Raw genomic sequence first — 19,728 nt, 5'->3', positions numbered from 1 at the left:
GCCGGGGCAGGCTCTCCCTCAGCGGAGGGTGATGGCCCTCGTTCAGCCGAGTGCGAACACAGCTGCTGTCGGTCCTGCCTGCGCAGTTTTTGGCTGCTGAGCGCGTGTTTCCCAAATCCTTGTGGCCGAGAAGGCTGGAAAACGGAGGACACTCTCCCCAGGCTGGACAAGGGGGGGGGACTCCTTCCACTGCCAAGCTCGGAGGGGGGCTGCTCTGCCCCTCCGCCTCAGGCCCGGCCATGTTGCCCTGACAGAACGAACAGCTTCGCCTCCCGCCCGCGCTTCTCCGGGTGCGGAGCCCGGGAGACGCCACAGCCCTCGGCGGCCCCTCGAAGGGTCGAGCCGGGCGGGTGGGTGTGCGCGGAGACCCCCGCCCCCGGGCCGCCTCCGTGCCGGGGCTCGGCCCCGGGCGGAGCGGCCAATGAGCGGGGAGGCCGGGGCCGGCCCGGCCGCGCTCTATAAGAGGCCGCCGGGAGGGAGTCGCCTTTCCTGTCAGCGGGAAGGACCGTGCGGTGCCACCATGTGCGGTGAGTGACGGGGCGGCGGCGGTGCCGGGGTGGGGGAGCCCGGGGCCCGCCGCAGCCCTTCGCCCCCCGGGCGGGACGGAGCCCGGGGGCCCCCACCGGAGCGAGGTGCCCGCGGACAAAGCGGGCTGTGCCGCGGGCCTCTTCTGCCGGGGTGCGGGACAAGGGCTGCTTTGTGCCTGAACTGAGGGGTGTCGGGCGGGTCCGTCCGGGACTGGTTCCTCTGCATCCATTTTGGGGGGTGGGAAGGGAGAACGACCGGCTCTTGCGGTGATGGCAGGTACAGGTAAAGCCCCTCCGTCCGCCCGCTTTTCCCAAGGAAAGGAGGTTGCCTTGCTGTCCCCCGCAGCCTCGCCTCCCTGTCCGGCGGTTTGTCCCGAGGATCGAAAAACGTCCCGTTCCCACCGCCCGGCTTTGTTAACCTTTGCTCCTCCTGGTCCAGGTGCCTCAGCACATCACTGCTTTGGCTGATGCACAGGTTTCTCGATGCTCTTGGCTCTGTCTTTCCTAATCCAGGATTTGGGTTTAGTTGTGACTCACTTCCCAACTGCTGTGATAGGAAGAGTTTGTGGTTTTCAAACAAAGGCTGTGAAGGATCTTAATCCTTAGCTGATGTGAGTTTATTCACCTTCCTTTATCTAATAAAGATGAGATAGTGAAGATAATACCTACATTGTGTATACAATTGCTTAGATATGCTTTGGATCAGATTAAAATCAAAGCGTGGGTTCAGAAGCTGCTAATGCAATGTGTTTTAGTTATGGAGCAAACTTTGGTGAAACTTTACCTATCCCTTCATTGAAACCTCTCCGGTCTGGGATGATACTTTTGTTGAAAGTAGAAAAAAATGTGCTTGTACTGCTTTAGCTATCATGAACAAAACCTCTTTTGTGAGAAGCAGACTGAAAGTGAGTTGTGTTACTGCTCCCAAAAATGTGCTTTTTGAGCTAGATATCTTTTCCCTGCCTCCACATCCTTTTTAATTTTGACCTCAGAAAGAGCAAGTCCAGTAAGACACTTTCACTTGAATGGAAGCACGAGGTGATATTGTCTGAGCTCCTATGGGACTCTCGGGTTGCTATCAATGAGACAAACTTGGTGTCTTCTAAACAAAACCCCTTCAGGTGAGAGACTTGGCTCAGTGCCTAAGCAAACCAAAGGTATTGGTGGAAAGCACTAAGCAGTGAGACATATACTGGTAATATGAAAAACTTAGCATATCTGGGCTGTAAATTGGTTGGGAGATGAGGGTATTAGCACTGTTAAATGAGTTTGGTAAAACATCTAGCTTGGGATGGACTACATGACTCATTATGAAATGGCAAAGAGAGCAGCAGTTCATGAAGTGCAGTAAGAGTAGTGTTAGTTTTCTTCCCATCAACATTTGGAAACCGTTTACGTGACATTTGTTATCGTGAAGGATGTCCCATATCTTCCTTGCTAGGCTGATCTGCTGTTGGGAGGTGCAGGAGTTCTTGAGGTTGCAACTGTTTCTAAATTACCTTTTTTTTGTTTGTTTTTATTTTTGCATATCTTTTCAGGTTTAAATGTTGAAAATATGTCCTGTCATGTTTTTTTCTGACTTCAGGTAGCACATGAATTTAAACCTATTGTTTTCTGTTTTGAAAATACATAAGTCATTAAATACTGCCATAAACATGCTCTTTAGGAAACAAGGTGAGATGTTGTCACACTCACATGTAAGAAGACAGTATAGAAAAAGTATGCAGGCTTTAAAAAACAGCTAAAATCCTCTTAAACTGATGACCTACCTATTTTAGATCAAAATTGGTTTAATCAGGTTATGAAGTTGAGACTGGGACTTTCTCAAAGCTAAGTTTCTGGCACCAACAATGTGCTTACCCCAATAGAGGCATCCTTTTATGTAAAAAAAAATTAAAAATGTTCAAATTTCAAGTATAGGCTGCCCCCTTCTTGATTTTGGTGAAGTCTTGCAATTGCAAGAGTTCTGGTGGATTTTTCCTACAAAAAAATACTCGGTGAACTTTTCCCCTTCTTGATGCTCTGCTTGCAATCCTGCTGAAAAGGAAAGGGGAAACTCTAAAGCCTTGATATGCACGTAAAGGGAGAGCCTTGCTTTCAGTGTCTGCACCTGATTAAAGCTGGTTTTAGTTGTGTTTTAACGACCTTCTGATTCTGTTTTGAGTATCTTTCTCTAAAGGTAAGCCATACATGATTGACCTAGTTCATGCTTCTATGCAAACTTTGTAATTATGGAAAGTTATAAACTAGATTCAGCATTCAGATCAAGAGAGCAATGCCATAGTTAAACACTTCTTAAATTCTTTCACTGGATTCTGTTTGTATGAATGACTTGGGGGAAAGTATTTAATTGCTTATGTTGTGCTGACAAATAAACGTTACCTTACTTGATACATATCACTTCAGTACTGCAATAGCTTAGAGAGTACTTGAGCCTTCATTGTGGAGGAGAGATGCAAGCTCTGGAAATGACATCCAATAGCTTGGGGAGGCCATTATAAAGTAACTTGTGAGTATCATAAAACTCTCTTATCATGAGTATGATTCAACTAAGATTCAGTCATACTGGTTTGCTTCCAGAAGGAATTAAGCTACAAGAAGTCTTTATCAAAAGTTGTTTCTACATGAGTTGAGCAATGTGCTTTAAATCTAGCCAAAATGATGACCGAGTAGGGAAGAAAATATGCAAGTGGGTAAATCATGAAACAGAACAGTACTAGAGAAATGGTGCTGAGAGTAAGATTTATTTCTTGTAACTGAAAGAGTTTATAATATATTTCTGGAGAAGGCAGGCTGCAGCTATTGCTTTCATTGTAAATGGCCTCTGGTGACTTCTGCGTCTTATAATTCACGTGTGTTGAAGCACAGCTACAGTTCCCTGGAAACAAGGATCTTTTCAACAATTGCAGCACACTGGTAGCATTGTAAGGACAGTCCCAAAGGAAGGTTCTTCCTGGAGCTCTGTGTAGTCAAAGATGCCACATGGAACATACAAGGCTGATGCATCTTAAATGCATTGTGAAATCTGGCCTAGAAAGTAGAGCTGGATCTGAAATGAGGTGTGTAGCAACGTTTTGGAATGATGTTGAGAAACTTGTATTGAAGAAATTGAAGAATGCTGCTCTTGAGGTTCATGGTTAGTGCCAGAGAACGGTAAATATCTGTCTGGAAAAATGATCAGCAAGCTCTCAGTCTGAAGTGACTGTATATAACTGGAGGCATTATTTTTCAAAGCATCTATGAAGAACAGTATTTAGCTGTTCAAATTCCCAAATACTACTTTAAATGCAACTATTGTCTTAATATCTCCATTAATGTTAGACACTCTAGAAATCATTAGGCTGGCCTCCTCATTAATCTGACTTCTGTAGCAGAAAAGCATTTTCCACCCTTTAATCCTTCCAAGATAAATTCAGAGACCGATGTAATAGTCTGTTAGTCTCACTGTCAAATCAACAGTATTAATAGTTTAAAACCAGTGGAGTAACCAAATTCACAACAATGTTTATAAGGGAGATTTATTGGTGTATCATTATAACAGCTTCTTCACGACAGCCATTTACAGTTCAAAAGCTTTAATTGAAGGGGAAGAGGGTGTTAAATTTCAAACAAAGGCTTTCTCTATTTAAAACACTTGCTTGTCTGAACTGCTTATCTGTTGAGCTCTTAAAGTCTGTTTTTTGCTAACTGTAGTCTCCAGTCCTGACTTGTTGCTTGAAGAAACTGTTGAAACTGTGAAATTAGATGTTTCTGTTTTATTGAGGTACACATTTGCAAGAGTTAATAAAAGGGCCTCATATAGCCTTATAAATGCAGAAGTCCCAGGAAGAGCAGCAGGCAGAGAAAATGAATGTTTGTGTTTTCCTTTGCAGATGACCTTTTTATTACACCTTTTCTAAAGATAAAACAACATTCCCCAAACTCCTTCTAATGAAAAAATGCTTGTGAACTTTTGCTTTCCCCCCCCCCCCCCCCCCAAAAAAAAAGTTGTGCAGGGGTGGGGTGAGGAGGAAACCAACTTCAAAACTAAAAAAGCCACTTCTTGTTTGAGGACTGGCCTATTCCAGAGAAGAGGGATCAGACTTGCAGACTCTTTCAGGCTCTGTTTGCCGAGTAGGCGAGGAGTGAGTTCATGTCTTTCCTTGTGATGCCTCTGTAAGACTTGACCTGAGTAACACGGGGCAAGCAAACGGATCTCATGTCTCTATTGAGTTGAGTTTGGCAGGCACCATTGTGTCGAGGCAGTGCAAAGGGTGAATGCTTGTTTTTTGGGTGACCTTGTTTTTGTATCTTCTGTTTCTTCCCTTTCTTGTCCTATCCTTTTGACTTCTGACCTTTCTTTATGTTTTCTTCTCTATTCTCTTCTTTCTGAAGTGACTGTTGTATACAGGATTAAGCTGGAGATTTCATAAATAGATGTTGTGCCTAGTACCTACCCGTGGGTATTTAAGGCCATGACTTCGATTACAAAAGTCTCCTTATGTTAGTACTGGTGAATATATTCCTTCTTTGAATGTCTGGATATGAAGTAGATCACAATGTTCCCATTTTCAGCTGTGGTTTTCATGAAAAGTAGAAGTTATTTAAGCGCTCTCAACTGTTTAACTCTTGGTGGGTAACATGAGGAGAGCAAAACTGGCCAGGGAAATGTATGTGTTGCATGGTAAAAATGAGAGTCCTGAGTCCTTTGTTGTATTAGGAACTCTTTCCATTTAAAAACCTGGTAGGAAGAATTGTACTAAATGGGAGGTTGAGTCCCCTTAGGACCTCTCTGTGATACTAGTTTTAAAGGGTTTTAAATTGAGGCTGAAGGGATGCAAACTCTAAAAAAATCTTTGCTTCTTTTTTCCCGCCTTCCCCTTTTCTCTTTAAACAGGAATTTTTGCTTATCTAAACTACAGAGTGCCTCGGACTCGGAAGGAAATATTTGAAACCCTGATAAAAGGATTACAGAGACTGGAATACAGAGGATATGACTCTGCAGGTATCTAAACTAACTGAAGAAATTAGCAACCAATAGCTACTTATGTGACTTTTGGGGTATTTTCAACTTCTGTATGTTGGATTTTTCTTTTTTTATCCTGAAGATTAAAAGATCAGAAGTAATTACCTTGATTCTTTGAGTTTCTTCTTTACCTTTCCTGAGGACATTAAATTGGGTGTTTAGCTCCCTAATCAGGTGGTGGTTGAGGTTTAGTACACGTAAACAATGCAAACAGTGTGTGAGAAAGATGATCTCCATACAGGGACATGTAGTTTGTGCCTCAGCCTTTTTTGTGCGTGTGAGTCCCAGTGAAAGGATGAGGAAGATTGAATTTGCCTTTAAATTTAAGTTGGCTAATACCATCAGGCAGATTAGATCAGTCTGTCCTCAAGAAAAATTTGAGCTGGTTTACGTATCTTTTCATCTATGCAGTAGATATAGACTTCATCTAGTTTGATTTGAACGTATGCAGGTCTAGTGATAGACTTCAAGTATATCCCTTTGAAGGATAATTTAAAAATAATTGTTTCACTGGTGTGTGCTTGTCTGTATTTTCTAAGCCTTTTTTTCATCCACTGTATTTCATGCTCTAAATAACACTTGTGACTGTTCCCTATACTGTAGGAGTGGCAATTGATGGAAACAATAATGAAGATAAAGAAAGGTTCATCAAACTAGTGAAGAAAAGAGGAAAAGTAAAGGCCCTGGAAGAAGAGTTGTACAGTAAGTGCCTTAAAAATTACCCCCTTACTGTGGTCTCCCAGTCAGATATCATCTACATCTCAGTGGAAAGTCAGACCATGAAACTACAGTTATGATTTTGTACCAGAAATAACTGCATTGTGTAATCCATAAGCAGTTAAATTGTTTGTGGCCCCCAAATCTGCACTTGGAAAGCAAGCTAATCTTTAGGTATAGTGCTGTAAAATTATCAGTCTACTCTCCCCTCTTCTGGTTGCTTCTTTGTTCAAGACCTGGGCTTCCTGGGTGCTTTACTTAGATGATTTCTCTGCTTGGTAGCTGAAATGTTGAAACATGGACTCTGACAGAATTTACGACCATTTAAGCAGCTGGCTGTCATCACAATCTGCTTTATGCAGTGCTTCCATCTGTGAAGAACTGAAGTTGTGTTTTAATACGTTTACATTATAATTTGTAGTAATGTGGTCTGTTAGCCTAGCTGTTAGTATTGGCTCAAAATGCTCAAGTCTTGGCAAACAGTTTTAATCACAGTAGCTTGAACTATCTGAAGTGTAATGTCAAGAAAGCAAATGGTTTTAAAGAAAGACAGAAGATAACTTTCAGATTTTTGCCTGTAGGAATTCTCTTAGTATTTTACTAGTTGTGTGTGTGTGTCTGTGTGAGAGAGACTCAACTTTAAATATTCATTAAATTGAATTTCTTGTGTATAGAGCAAGATGACCTGGATTCAAAAGCAGATTTTGAAACACATTTTGGAATTGCTCATACTCGCTGGGCAACCCATGGAGTACCAAGTGCAATAAACAGTCACCCTCAGAGATCAGATAAAAGGAATGGTATGTAATCTCTGCAGCACTCAGGAACTGTATGAATTTGAAATGGTTCAATCCACGTAGTACATGTGTGTTCTGTTCTTAGTAGTGTTATGGTATCTATTTTGTATACTAGGGCTAAGCTGTTGCCATTCTAATTTAGACACTTTCGCAATAAAATAGCCTCTTCTGAGGTTAAAGTAACACTGTAAAAGATTAATGAGCTCTGTTCTCTGAAAACTGATGCAGGTTAGTCAAAGTACAACATTCTTGTTTTAGAAGGTAAGACTGAAAATGTAAATGCATCAACATTGTCTGGGCTGGAAAAGGAAGATTTCTTACTGTTTTTCACTTGAGATGGCTTGGTAGTATTCTACTGGGTGTAGTTTAAAACTGTCTTTATGATTTGTAACTACCTTTGTATGCCTTCAGAATTCATAAGCTTCTGCTTTTTGTTATCCATGTTGTGATAAACTGTAGGTCTGAAAGCTATAGCAGGGAGTTTCTAGTGTAATTCTAAGCTTTTTTCCCTCATTTTATGTTCTGAGTTAAATATCTTAATTTTTCATTACTGATTAATATTTTTTTTTTCTTTTTAGAATTTGTTGTTATCCATAATGGAATCATCACAAATTATAAGGACCTGAGAAAATTTCTGGTGAGTCTGTGGCAACTTGATTCTAAAACTAGAAAGTAAATGCTCCACCAACTACCATCAGATCTTTCATGACTTTGTTGGAATCTGAATTCAAGTTTCTTGATATCCTCTATAAAATAGTAGTGTGAAGGAGTCTGCTTAATAAAGATACTTGGGAGCTGGTGAAGTGCAATATATTCTTGTAATCCTAAATGCAAAGTACCTATGAGTAGAGTAGAAATTTGCACTTAAATTCTTTGAGAGGGTGTGTGGAGTGGGCTCCCTCCTGTTTCTTGTTGCTTGACAGATGTTAAGCAAGTCTTATTATATGTTTTACTGCAGTATTTCCAAAAGAGTAGCTATGACAGAATAAGTTTAATATTTTGTTTATAGTGTTATATATCCACTAGTCCAGTGTAGTGCTCCAAGCAGTCTGTCATGCCGTGCAGTTTCTGGCGACAGGCAGCTGAGAGGCCCTTCAGTGCTTTTTGCCTGCTGATGAAAACACTTTTTACTCTTCTTTATGATATTTCAGGAGAGCAAAGGCTATGAATTCGAATCTGAAACGGATACAGAAACCATCCCCAAATTGATCAAATACATGTATGACAACAGAGAGAGTGAGGACACCAGTTTTTCAGCCTTGGTAGAAAGAGTTATTCAACAGTTGGTAAGTGGGAAGTTCATGTTTTCCTATACTGCAGTATAAGCTATTTGTGGGATTCCTTAGCATTCTGCATTTATGCATTTAAATCCTCTGCAGGAGTCCTTATAAGGTGCTGCAAGTAATGCTTTTTAGCCTTTAAACAATACTTAGTAGACCAAGAAATTAGATTAAGATTTTGGAAACTTCAAAGGCTTTTAAATGGTAAATCTTTAAATTGCATTAACAGTGGGTTTTGTTTATTTTTTTTGTTTGTTTGTTTTGTTTAAGCAAGAGATTATCACAAGTTTTTAAATGAAGAAGCTTAATTGAAAAAATTAATAGGAGCCTCTGGGGGTTGAAATCTCTTATAAAGGGAAGTGTGTTCGTAAAGGCTATTCTGATCATGTTAAAACACTGCTGTGATTCAAGTTTGTCTAATAATATGCCTTGGCTCCCATATTTGGAAATAGATCTAACAAGCTGTACTGACTGATGGCGTAGCTGGTTTCCAAACTGAAATGGGAATCTACTGTTACTTTGTATGTGAATGCTTAAAAACGCTGATAGATGCATTGCAAACTTGAAGAAAGCTTGCTCTGTTTCCTTCCCCAGTCATCCAACAGATGTTTTCCCTCCCCTCCCTGCCGTTTCTTACACTCTTTTCACCTCCCCTTTCTCCTCTCTAAAGCAGCTCTGTAGGATTCCCCTAGAGCAGGGCTGGAATACACACAAAGTAAAGACCTGTATGGGTCAAGAGGGAATAGTGGTGTAGCCACCTAGTTGAGGGGAAGGGTGGCTTCACCTCACCACAGAACAAGAGCAGAGTAGTCTGACCGGAGTCCCCACGGGAGGAGTGAATGTTACCGTCTCTCTTCTGTTTGCAAGGTGGAGGGGCTTTTACTCCTGCTGTTGGAATACTCCTCGAATTTGCAAGCTGTGTTAATACTATAGAGTGGTTGGCTGTGTGTTCCCGGTTTTGTTCTTGCATTGTGGATTTGGGGAGTTTTTTGGTGGAGGTCTTTTTTTTTTTTTTTTTTTTTTTCTTTTTTTTTCTTTTTTGAAATACATTGGTAAGAATTTACTGCTTAAACTAGAAGTAACTCCCAAATTTTAGCTGAAAATGCATGATAAAACACAGCTACATGCACATTCTTACTAAAAGTCTTGCTAAAAGTAAATGTCTAACAGTTTTCATGTTGATTACAAGTAACATCTGGGAGAGTTTCTTAACCCTTGCGTTAGAAGCTATTAGTTTTATTTATAAAGAGAGGCTAAGTACTCACTTCCTGATCCTTCAGCTGTTGCACTGTTATGTGCCTGTTAGCTTGTTCTGCTCCCTGACCAACTCCTTTAAAGGTGCAGTCTGCCTTCCAGGAAGAGATTCCTGATAGTAGTAGAGAGCTTTCCTTCACAATCTCCTCAGAAAGAGGGGCCCCAGTTTAACAAGGTGCAACTAATTGAGATGAATTGTTTAGGATTGTTTTTTTTCCTCTTCTGTTTGCATGGTTTCCAGGAAGGTGCTTTCGCATTGGTTTTTAAGAGCATCCATTATCCAGGTGAAGCTGTTGCTACCAGGTTAGTAAAATTTTATACTTAATTCATGTTTTTTTTATGTTAAAAAAAATGCTAACATCTCTTAAAAAAAAATACGAAACCAAAACAACCCACAACAAAACAACACCCCAAACCCCCTAGAATATTGATGATTAAAGTGCTTAATTAACCAAAACTCAGAAGGTAGATAGCTGCACTAGTGGAATCCTTGTGAAGTGCAGCAAAGTTCTGCTGAGCATCTTTTCAACTGACTATTAAATATAACTTAATTTGTGCTGTACTGACTGCAGGTCATAGAATTTCCAGAGGTTTGTGTTGATTTTCTATAGTCTTTAACTTGACTTTGTTTAATAAATTAGCTGTGACCACTCACTTTTTGAGGATGCAAAGTCAGTAGTGAAAAGTAATTAGATAATGTTCTCTTGCTTCATACAAGTACACTTTCTGTTGGAGATTGTCCAAATGACACACTCAGAAGAACGTAACACTGACAAACTCATCCCATAGTCTGTCCTTTTATCTGTTACAGTGTGTCAGAAGAATCTCAGTGTATCTTATTTTTCGAAAGTTGTACTAAGAGTGTGCTAACATTTCTCCTGGATGAGTAAGGGGAGAGAAAAGTTACAGTTCAATTTTACCTTACATTGAATAAAAACTGAGATAAATATGTTCAGGTTGGCTAAAATGCTATCATACTAATAGCTGTACAAATAATGTTCTATAACTGTCATAGCATTTATGAGTTTTTTTCTGTGTAAGTTTCGCATTTATTTATGACTTGGAAAACAACTTTCAGGAAATGTAAGGATACTAAAGTAGCAAGTGAAGCAGCAGTGGGAATAAAGACTGTTTTATACTACAACCAAAAAGCCCCTTGCTTCTGTGTTCTAAAATGGGACTATATTAAAATTGTGAAAAAGCCAGCTGTTCCATCATTCTAACTGGAGAATGTCTTCTGAAATGAACTATTCTATATGTGGTTCAGGTTTGGGTTTTTAGTAGTGAGGGGATTAAGAGAAGCTAAACTTGTAATCTGAGGTGTTGGGGGTGGTATGAATTACTCTTTTATTCCTGTGAGATTTTTTTTTTTTAATAAGTTCTTTAGTATGGCACATGACCCATATAATTAAAAATGATCTTAATATTCTGCAGTTTCAGGGGTGCAGTAGTGATGGTTGACATTTCTGAATTTAAAAAGCTAGAAGGGTGGAACAGTATTTCAGTAGTAAAAAGCAAGGGAGCTTATTGGTGTCTCACTTTAGATGTAGAGTAAGCTTTGTTTAAAAACGGTATTCAAACTGGTGCCTGTGCTAAGCTGGTTTGTGATTACTGGAAGGAAAACTAGTTCATCTCTGTCCTCCTCTACCTGGGTATAGTTCATAGGAAAAGAATCACCAAGGCATTTGGTGATTCATACCTATTCATATAATAATATTTGGCAAATCTTACAGAAACGAGCCAAGTTTATGTAACTCCTGCCATGTAATGACTTTAGGATCAGGGTTGAGGATGATCTTCCTGTGTAGGAAGCTAGATGGGATATTGTCTTTCAACTTCCCAGATGTCCTTTAACTTCTTTGTATGCACCTTTCTCTTTATGAACTTGTGTGTTTTCTCTCTGTAGGAGAGGGAGTCCTTTGCTTATTGGGGTTAGGAGCAAGTACAAGCTCTCCACTGAACAGATTCCTGTTTTATATAGAACATGTAAGTTGATAAATCCAATTACATTATTTTAAAGAATTAAAATTATTGTTACTTTATGATTAGAAATTAGGTTAATTGGTCTTTGTACTATAAAACTACCAGCTGATGCCCCAAGTATCTTCTTAGCTGAGGATGTTATATTTTTATATTGCTGAATGTGTAGTTCATGTAAAAGTCCCACCCTCCCAAAATACTTGTGTAACTTGAACCTGTGTGGTCTGTAATCTCTAATTTGAACAGACCTGGGTTTGCATTAAAGTGTCTCATTTCTTTAATAGGCAACATTGAGAATGTGAAGAATATATGCAATTCACGAATGAAAAGACTGGACAGCTCTACCTGCCTTCATGCTGTTGGGGATAAGGCAGTAGAATTCTTCTTTGCTTCAGATGCAAGGTAATAAAAGTACTTAAATGTTTCTCAAAATACTTTTTTTGTTCAGAAGTGAGATAGTTCTGGAAACCTTACGCTGTCTTGCTGCTGTACAATTATTTTCGGATAGAATAGCTTCTAATCCAGGCAACTTCATACAGCCCAGGCTAAAGTACTTGGAAAAATGTGAAGGCTTGACATCAGCATTTGAATTGCAAATGAGTGCAACATCTGCCAGTTGCTAACCTCTATGTAAAATACAACCAGTGTAGGAAGTTAAGTTTGGGTACAAATAGACACTATAAACTCAGTATTTGGGCAGACTATCAGTTAGTTTGGGTTTTGGCATTTTAATCCAGCTATCGCAGGAGGAAATAGTGGTGCGGTTCCAAAGTTAGCAGGAACCTGGATATCAGGTTTGCATTTATCTCAGAAACAGGATTGTGACCTTAGGGGTCCATCAGGGACACTGGCAGGCAAGGTCAGATCAGCAGGAACTCGCTGATGCTAGATGCTGTGGTTCCCCAGCCTACTGCTCCAGGTTCCTGTGAGAGTGCAGGAGGAGCAGCAGATGGAGCCATTTCCTTTAAGATGGCTCTATCTGGTGTTCCATCCAAAAGGAAGATATAAGGGGGGCTGGAAGTGCTGTGTGGCATATTCAATTGCTTTGAGGAGTGCTGCTACTAACTCCTACTGAGACATCAGGTTTGTTTTGCTTCTATTTCTTCTGTAGTGCTATCATTGAGCACACCAACAGAGTCATTTTCTTAGAAGACGATGACATTGCAGCAGTAACTGATGGGAAGCTTTCAATTCACCGTCTTGAGCGTTCAGCTAGTGATGATCCTTCCCGGGCCATCCAAACCTTGCAGATGGAGTTGCAGCAAATCATGAAGGGTAGGTTGAAACATCTGTAAATGAGTATCATCAAAGATGGATAGTTACTGACTGTGTAGTAGATAAGGTAGAAGACTGCTAATTTGTTGTGAAAATTACTTGATATTTAGGCATTTTTTACTGGGAGCTGATAATTCCAAGACCTAGGGAAGATGGGTGGAATGGGACCCTATCCATTTTTAGCTTTGGAAAAGTCCTGGATACTTCTCTTCATCTCAGTATTTAGTGAAAATATAACTAATGTTAGCATGTTGTTGCAGTTGTTGGCAAACTTTGACTGTAAACTAAGAACTGAAGTAGAATACGGAAGTTTCCTTAAAGAGGAATTCAGTTACCTTGTTATTCCTAAGGTTTTAAGTTACCACAGTCAAATTAGCTTGCTACCACAGGTTGTCTTAAAAGATGTCTCTGTGTAATTGTAATAGACTTCAAATAACAAACCTAAGCATTACCATGCAATATTTTTCTAAACAGGTAACTTCAGTGCATTCATGCAAAAGGAAATTTTTGAACAACCAGAATCAGTTGTCAATACGATGAGAGGCAGGGTGAATTTTGAGAGCAGCACAGGTAACTCAGAACAAGTGTTCAAGCTGTACTAAGCCTGCAAATTTCAAACATATTAACTAGAGGATAAAATACACCATTGATGTATGCTTTTTTGTTTGTTTACAGTTCTGCTGGGGGGGCTGAAGGATCATTTGAAAGAAATCAGAAGATGCCGAAGACTGATCATTATTGGCTGTGGGACCAGTTACCATGCTGCAGTAGCTGTATGTTCAGCCTTAGATAAAATGCATATACAACTCCTTGGTTGCTGGGTTTTTAGACAACATCTCTTCATCTGCTTTTTCTTCCATATCTCAAACTTTGCCTATCATTGAGAGGGTCTCTTTTTATTTAGTTTTCCTTTGTGCCACATTCTTTATTAATGCTCCAATGCTGTTTCCTACTATGTTAGAAATTAAATTTTTTCACCTTCTTTTTTAAAGCTTTGGTGAGCTGTAATTATCAGTTTTTGTAATAAGAATCCATTTAGATTATCTCTGACTCATCTTAAGATGTCAAGACTTTTATAGGTGGCAATATTAACAAATGTTGTGTGCTGTTTTAATATAGACTCGACAAGTACTGGAAGAATTAACTGAATTACCAGTGATGGTGGAACTTGCTAGTGACTTCCTGGATAGAAACACACCTGTATTCAGAGATGATGTATGCTTTTTTATAAGTCAGTCAGGTGAGTTGCATTTACTATTTGTCTTCAGTTGAGTGAAAACTGTAGAAAAATTTTAAAAAGCTAATGATTTATTACTTTCTGTATGTTGCAAAGGAGGATGATGGCGAATGGGCCAGATTTGTCTTGAATTTAAGTTTCTTTCAGTCTCAATTAAAATATATAGACAATGAGTGTGTGCTGAAATATTGTTTTCAGTTGCATTTTGCATTGTGTGTGGATTGAGTTATTTAGAACACACTTATGTAGAATTTTATGCTTTTCAGGAACCATTACTATTCTCTGTCAACTTGAAGTCAAAATGTAAATGTTTTCCAGGTGAAACTGCAGATACACTTATGGCCTTGAGGTATTGCAAAGAACGTCGTGCTCTAACAGTTGGCATCACAAACACCGTTGGAAGCTCAATATCCAGGGAGACTGACTGTGGTGTGCATATCAATGCAGGACCTGAGATAGGTGTGGCAAGCACAAAGGTAATTGTTGTTCAGTGTTTGACTTTCATACTTCAGCCCTGTGGAATCCACTTAAAATTTTAATTGTAGCACTTCAAACAGAGATCTTACTAACTCTCTGAAGACTTAGCTGCTGTTTTTGTTTGTTTGCAGGCTTACACCAGCCAATTCGTGTCTCTTGTAATGTTTGGCCTAATGATGTCTGAAGACAGAATTTCCTTGCAGAAAAGGAGACAGGAAATCATTAGTGGACTAAAATCATTGCCAGGTATATTGATATTTTGGGTTTGAGAAGGGATAGGGGATGTTGTTTAATGGGCAGTATAAAATACTACTTGGGGATATTTCTTTCTCATTTAAGTTTCACTCTCCTCCCCCTGAAAGATAGACAAAATAAAAAAAATGGACTCTTGCTTTTTGCATTAATTGCTAATTTTACAAGTGCCCTTCCAAGAAACTTGGCAGGAAGATCGTCATTTTCCTGGGTTGGGTTTTCTCATTACAGTAAGGTAGTTTTATATGAAAAATATTACTTGATCTCCTAAATTGATGATTTGAAATTTTTAAAGCCTTTCACTTTAAATCAGGATAGATAAACCAGTTCAAGGTGACTTTAAAAATGGATGTTCACAACTTCCTTTAGAAATACAATTGGGATGTATGAGCACTGCTTAAAGCAATGGTTGCTTTAAATTTGATACTGTAAATAAGGCTGGAGAAAATACGCTTAAACTGCAGTCAAAGATACAAAGTTAGTGGTTGAATTATATTAAGCGTATTTGTTCTAATAGATCATTAGAACATCCTACTACAAGCAAACTATTTTTTCCAATTAAAAAAGTTTTTAATATGTGCTTTTTGTGTGCCCCAATAGAGATGATTAAAGAAGTCTTGTCCTTGGATGAGAAGATACATGATTTGGCTCTTGAACTGTACAAACAAAGATCACTGCTGGTTATGGGTCGTGGGTATAATTATGCCACTTGTCTGGAAGGAGCTCTGGTAGGAACCCCTCAGTATGGTTGGATGTTATTTAAAATGAGCTTTTGTGGCTTCTGCAACATAGTTTATTTCTCATATTTGATTACAACTTAATTCTGCTTCAGCAAAACTGCTATCTATAACTAAAAGCATTTAATCCTGTTGGATTGAACACATGTAAGGTGAACCTGGATACAATATCAGTTTCTTTTTTCTTTCATGTAATAAATGCAGTGTTTAATGAGTCTATTTTTTTAAAAAAAGAAACAATTTAAAATGCTGAACCATTTGAAAATAACATCAGAAACACACAATGTGCTGATGTTCCGATGAGATGCTTATGCAGGAAAGTCATGAATTCTGTTATGAACATTCTGGTGGAATGGATGCGTATCTCACATAAGTTTGAAATGTTAAAGGTAGATTGCATTAGCCAAGGTTGTGCTGGATGTTCAGTTCTTAAAGTTGCGGTTGATTACTCTGTTTCTTTTATCTGCAAATGCATGTGCATGGGCAAGCTCTGCTTCTACCAGCAGCCTGTTAGAAATCCCAGCAGACAAGCCTGCCTGTTTTCTCTATTAACTGGTATTTGAAAATGCCAACTTGATACCCTATATCTGTATTTAAGTGGCAGATGTACAGCCTTGGTGTTGTGCTTCTTGTGACTTTTATTTCTCATCTGATCTACTAGTAACTTGATGGCATTTGTTTTGTTTTTGTTTTTTTTTTTTTTTTTTTTTGTTTGTTTGTTTTTTGTTTTTGTTTTTTTTTTTTTTCCAGAAAATTAAAGAAATCACATATATGCACTCTGAAGGTATCCTGGCTGGTGAGCTAAAACACGGGCCATTAGCCCTCATAGATAAACAAATGCCTGTTATCATGGTGATAATGAAGGATCCTTGTTTCACCAAGTGCCAGAATGCTCTGCAACAGGTCACTGCTCGACAGGTAAGCTGTTTAACTAATACAATGTCATAGGGAAAGAGACTGAACACTGTATTGCTGCTGACTGTGCCTCAGAAAAAGGATGCATTGGTGATTATTTTTTTTTCCTAATTATTAATTTATAAATAAGATGCTATATCTGCATTGTAGTTTGTTACAGGTTAACATCACTAGTGATAACTGGTTGCATGTGGATTGGGTTTTTTGTTTGTTTTGGAACAAATGTAATTATGTTCAAACTCTGCAGGGTGAAAACATTCAAGTCTTGAAGAACAGTGAATGACAAAAGTCATTATGCAAAACTGGCATTGTCTGTTAGCTACCTGAGCGTCTTCAAACATACTACAGACGTGCTGTGAACCAGGATTTGAAAGCAATTCTAAGCCAGCTCTTTGCTTAACACTGCAAAATTTTATTTTTAGGGTCGTCCAATCATTCTGTGTTCTAAAGAAGACACAGAAAGTTCAAAATTTGCCTACAAAACCATTGAGCTGCCTCATACAGTTGACTGCCTTCAAGGAGTCTTAAGCGTTATTCCCCTCCAGCTGCTTTCATTCCACCTGGCTGTTCTCAGAGGATACGATGTAAGTGCTTTTTATATTTTGCACTCCAGTTAGTGCACTTTTGAACTTCCTCCTACCAGTGTAAAGTGAGAGACCCAGTTATACGGCATATCTAACGGAGAACTATGATAATAGCTAGTGCGTCTTGTAGTGACTGTAGTAGTAGAGGTGGCATTTCAATGCCAATTCTTCAGCTTCATTTTTTTTAATTAGTATCCTTCTAAAAAAATTGTAAAGATAATTTGTTTAGTTTGTTTAGTTAAAAGTGTAGATAGGACTTTCAGAGAACTAAATCTTATCATGTGATATTGCACTTTCACCTAAAATAGTTCAGTGCTTTGTACAGCTTAGTTTGTTGACGCTGGCTAGGTGTGTCAGTTTGATAATGATGACTGCTTTGGAAAGGTACCCTGTGCAAAACAAATATATATTTGTTAGAAGGGTTTTGGAAGCAATGATGAATTCAACAGTGAGTCATTATCTGCAGATCTATAGTTGCTTGTGTGTGTTAATGTGTCTAGAATAAAGCAGAACTCATTAGGAAGTCTAAAAAAAGCTTACTAAATGAACTGTCAAATGCAGAATGTCAGTATTACTCTGTCATATTGAAAGTCTGTCTCTTCATTCTAGGTGGACTTTCCAAGAAATTTGGCCAAATCTGTTACTGTAGAATAACAGCCAAGAACAGCTGATATTTTTGTCACCAGATCTCTGAGTTATACTTGTAGAAATGTGTTGTTCTGAATTGATAGGTACATGTTTTTCTAAAGAGAATGACAGTGCTAACTGGAAAGTGTCAAAAGGATTTATCTCGCAGCTTTAAAAGCTTTTGATGTGCCTTGTACCCAAGTGCTTTTGCTCACAGCAAATATTCCTCTAAGTCCCGAAATTGCCAAAGAAGATAAAAATTGTTTACACATGGTATACTGAATGAACTTTTCTACTGTGCAATATATATATACAGCTCTCTTCAGAGTAACTGTGAACATTTTTTTAGCCTACACTACTTAACTAGTTTTAAAGATATAGTATTTATAACTACAATTGTATAGCTTTTTTTTAAGTTATTTTTTTAGAACATTGCTTATCTGTAGTATTGGTAATGCTCAGAATGTAAATACTGAGCATGTTGACACTTGTGTACAGTTGCTTGGGTTTTTTTTCCTACTTCAGCCTCAAACTGGAAATTTGTTGTCTGTATTCCTCCCCAGCTTTCCCTCCTTGCTTTGTATCTGTGTTTCATATTTTAACCAGTCGTTTGCAAAACTCCTTTGTGGCTGTAAATTCCCAGATATGTTTTAAATTTCTGCTCCTTTCAACTAATTATTTGAAAAGCCAGAGCAACATTTTGGTTGGTATGCCACACCAGCTCTTATTTGCATTACATGTACAATGCAACAAAATAAGGGAACTGGATGTCTTTCAAGTGATATTTCTATTTGAAGAGTGTACAATGAAATTACAATGCAATTAAAAGATTATGTAGTTCTTATTGTTTTGTGGTTTTTGTTTTTAATTTGATGACTCCACACCTCAAGTCTGAACATCGGTACAACACTGTAGTACTCTGATACAAGTCTTGTCCCAGTCTTGCCTAAGTCCTGATATCAGAGTTGTTTCCTCTTTCTCTTGGGTTAGTTCTTTCTGTGTCACACAAGTCTCTCAAGTAGACACACCTTCCTTTTCCTTATTTAGCAGCTATGTTTGAAAATAATGCGTCAGGTTTGGGTAGCTTGCTCTATACTCTATATCACCATCTTTCTGAAGCACATGAGTACAGGAGAATTGAATTTGATGACTCTTCGTCAGTGTTTTGCCAGACAGCTACTGGTGTAGCAGTGCAGTCTCTGATTGTACCTCCTACTGTAGTTCATGCCAATTATTGATTAAACCTTTATATTTTACCTTCTGCTGAGGTAGATGAATGGGGGAAGGAAATTAATGAAGGTGAATATAGAAGTTGTATCTTTGTTTTTACATATGGAAAACCCCAACACTCTATACCAGCAAATAAGAGACATCTCCAAGCTAGGCGCAAAGCCCTATTTTATTATCGTATATATTTAAAAAGCACACTTTGCTAGATGTGAACTAACTAGTGGTAGGAAGGATCCTATAAACCTCAAAGAAATAAGGTAGATGATAATACACCTGTGGTTCTTTGCTAATTTGTTATTTTTGAGCAGTCAGAAATCATAATATTTAATTTCTGCATTTTTATTAACTAAATCCTTGACTTGTAAAGTTTTCTTTATGTACTCCTCTGCAGGCTTGCTTCTAAATCAAGGTGTTTGAATGCTTATGTAGGTAAATAGCTTGAAAGTGTCACAGTAAGTTGTTGTAACACGAGCTTCTTACTGGAAACTGCTCTAGTACTTTTTATAACCACATAAAAGAACCCAATTCATAACAACAAGCACAGTGATAATCTGACCTAGATACCAATATGTAACTCAGTATCCAACATGTTTTGGTAAAGGAGGCAAAGGCCCATTTTGCTGTCTGTTTAGAATTAGTATCCTCTTCATAGTAAAAAGTGGAGGTATTAAAGGAAACTGATGTCATCCTGTCTATATGATACATTGAATTATTAAAAAAAAAAAAATACAGGTTTGTTTTTCTAAAATCATCTGTGAGAAGAGAAATCACAGAAGAGCAAGCTCCTGTTAGTCCTAGAAGAGATGGGAAAATATATTGAGTTTATTTTTAGTC

At 38.6% G+C, this 19,728-nt stretch overlaps 1 protein-coding gene across 1 annotated transcript; it reads left to right on the top strand.

Moving 5' to 3' along the window:
* Positions 1 to 451: 451 nt before the first annotated feature.
* On the top strand, positions 452 to 18,511 carry GFPT2 (glutamine-fructose-6-phosphate transaminase 2). Its single transcript, XM_033006312.2, has 19 exons — positions 452 to 527; positions 5,404 to 5,511; positions 6,136 to 6,234; positions 6,924 to 7,049; positions 7,625 to 7,683; positions 8,198 to 8,332; positions 9,822 to 9,883; positions 11,487 to 11,566; positions 11,845 to 11,962; positions 12,672 to 12,835; positions 13,310 to 13,405; positions 13,511 to 13,608; positions 13,955 to 14,075; positions 14,391 to 14,548; positions 14,681 to 14,795; positions 15,402 to 15,529; positions 16,289 to 16,456; positions 16,876 to 17,037; positions 17,647 to 18,511. Exons 1-19 carry the CDS (start codon positions 521 to 523, stop codon positions 17,689 to 17,691), a joined length of 2,049 nt encoding a protein of 682 aa, XP_032862203.1. The 5' UTR covers positions 452 to 520; the 3' UTR covers positions 17,692 to 18,511.
* The last annotated feature ends 1,217 nt before the right edge of the window (positions 18,512 to 19,728 follow it).

This window comes from Tyto alba, unplaced genomic scaffold (assembly GCF_018691265.1).
Source record: "Tyto alba isolate M040663 unplaced genomic scaffold, T.alba_DEE_v4.0 Super-Scaffold_17, whole genome shotgun sequence".
NCBI lineage: Eukaryota > Metazoa > Chordata > Aves > Strigiformes > Tytonidae > Tyto > Tyto alba.
This window is presented reverse-complemented; position numbering and strand designations above follow the sequence as displayed.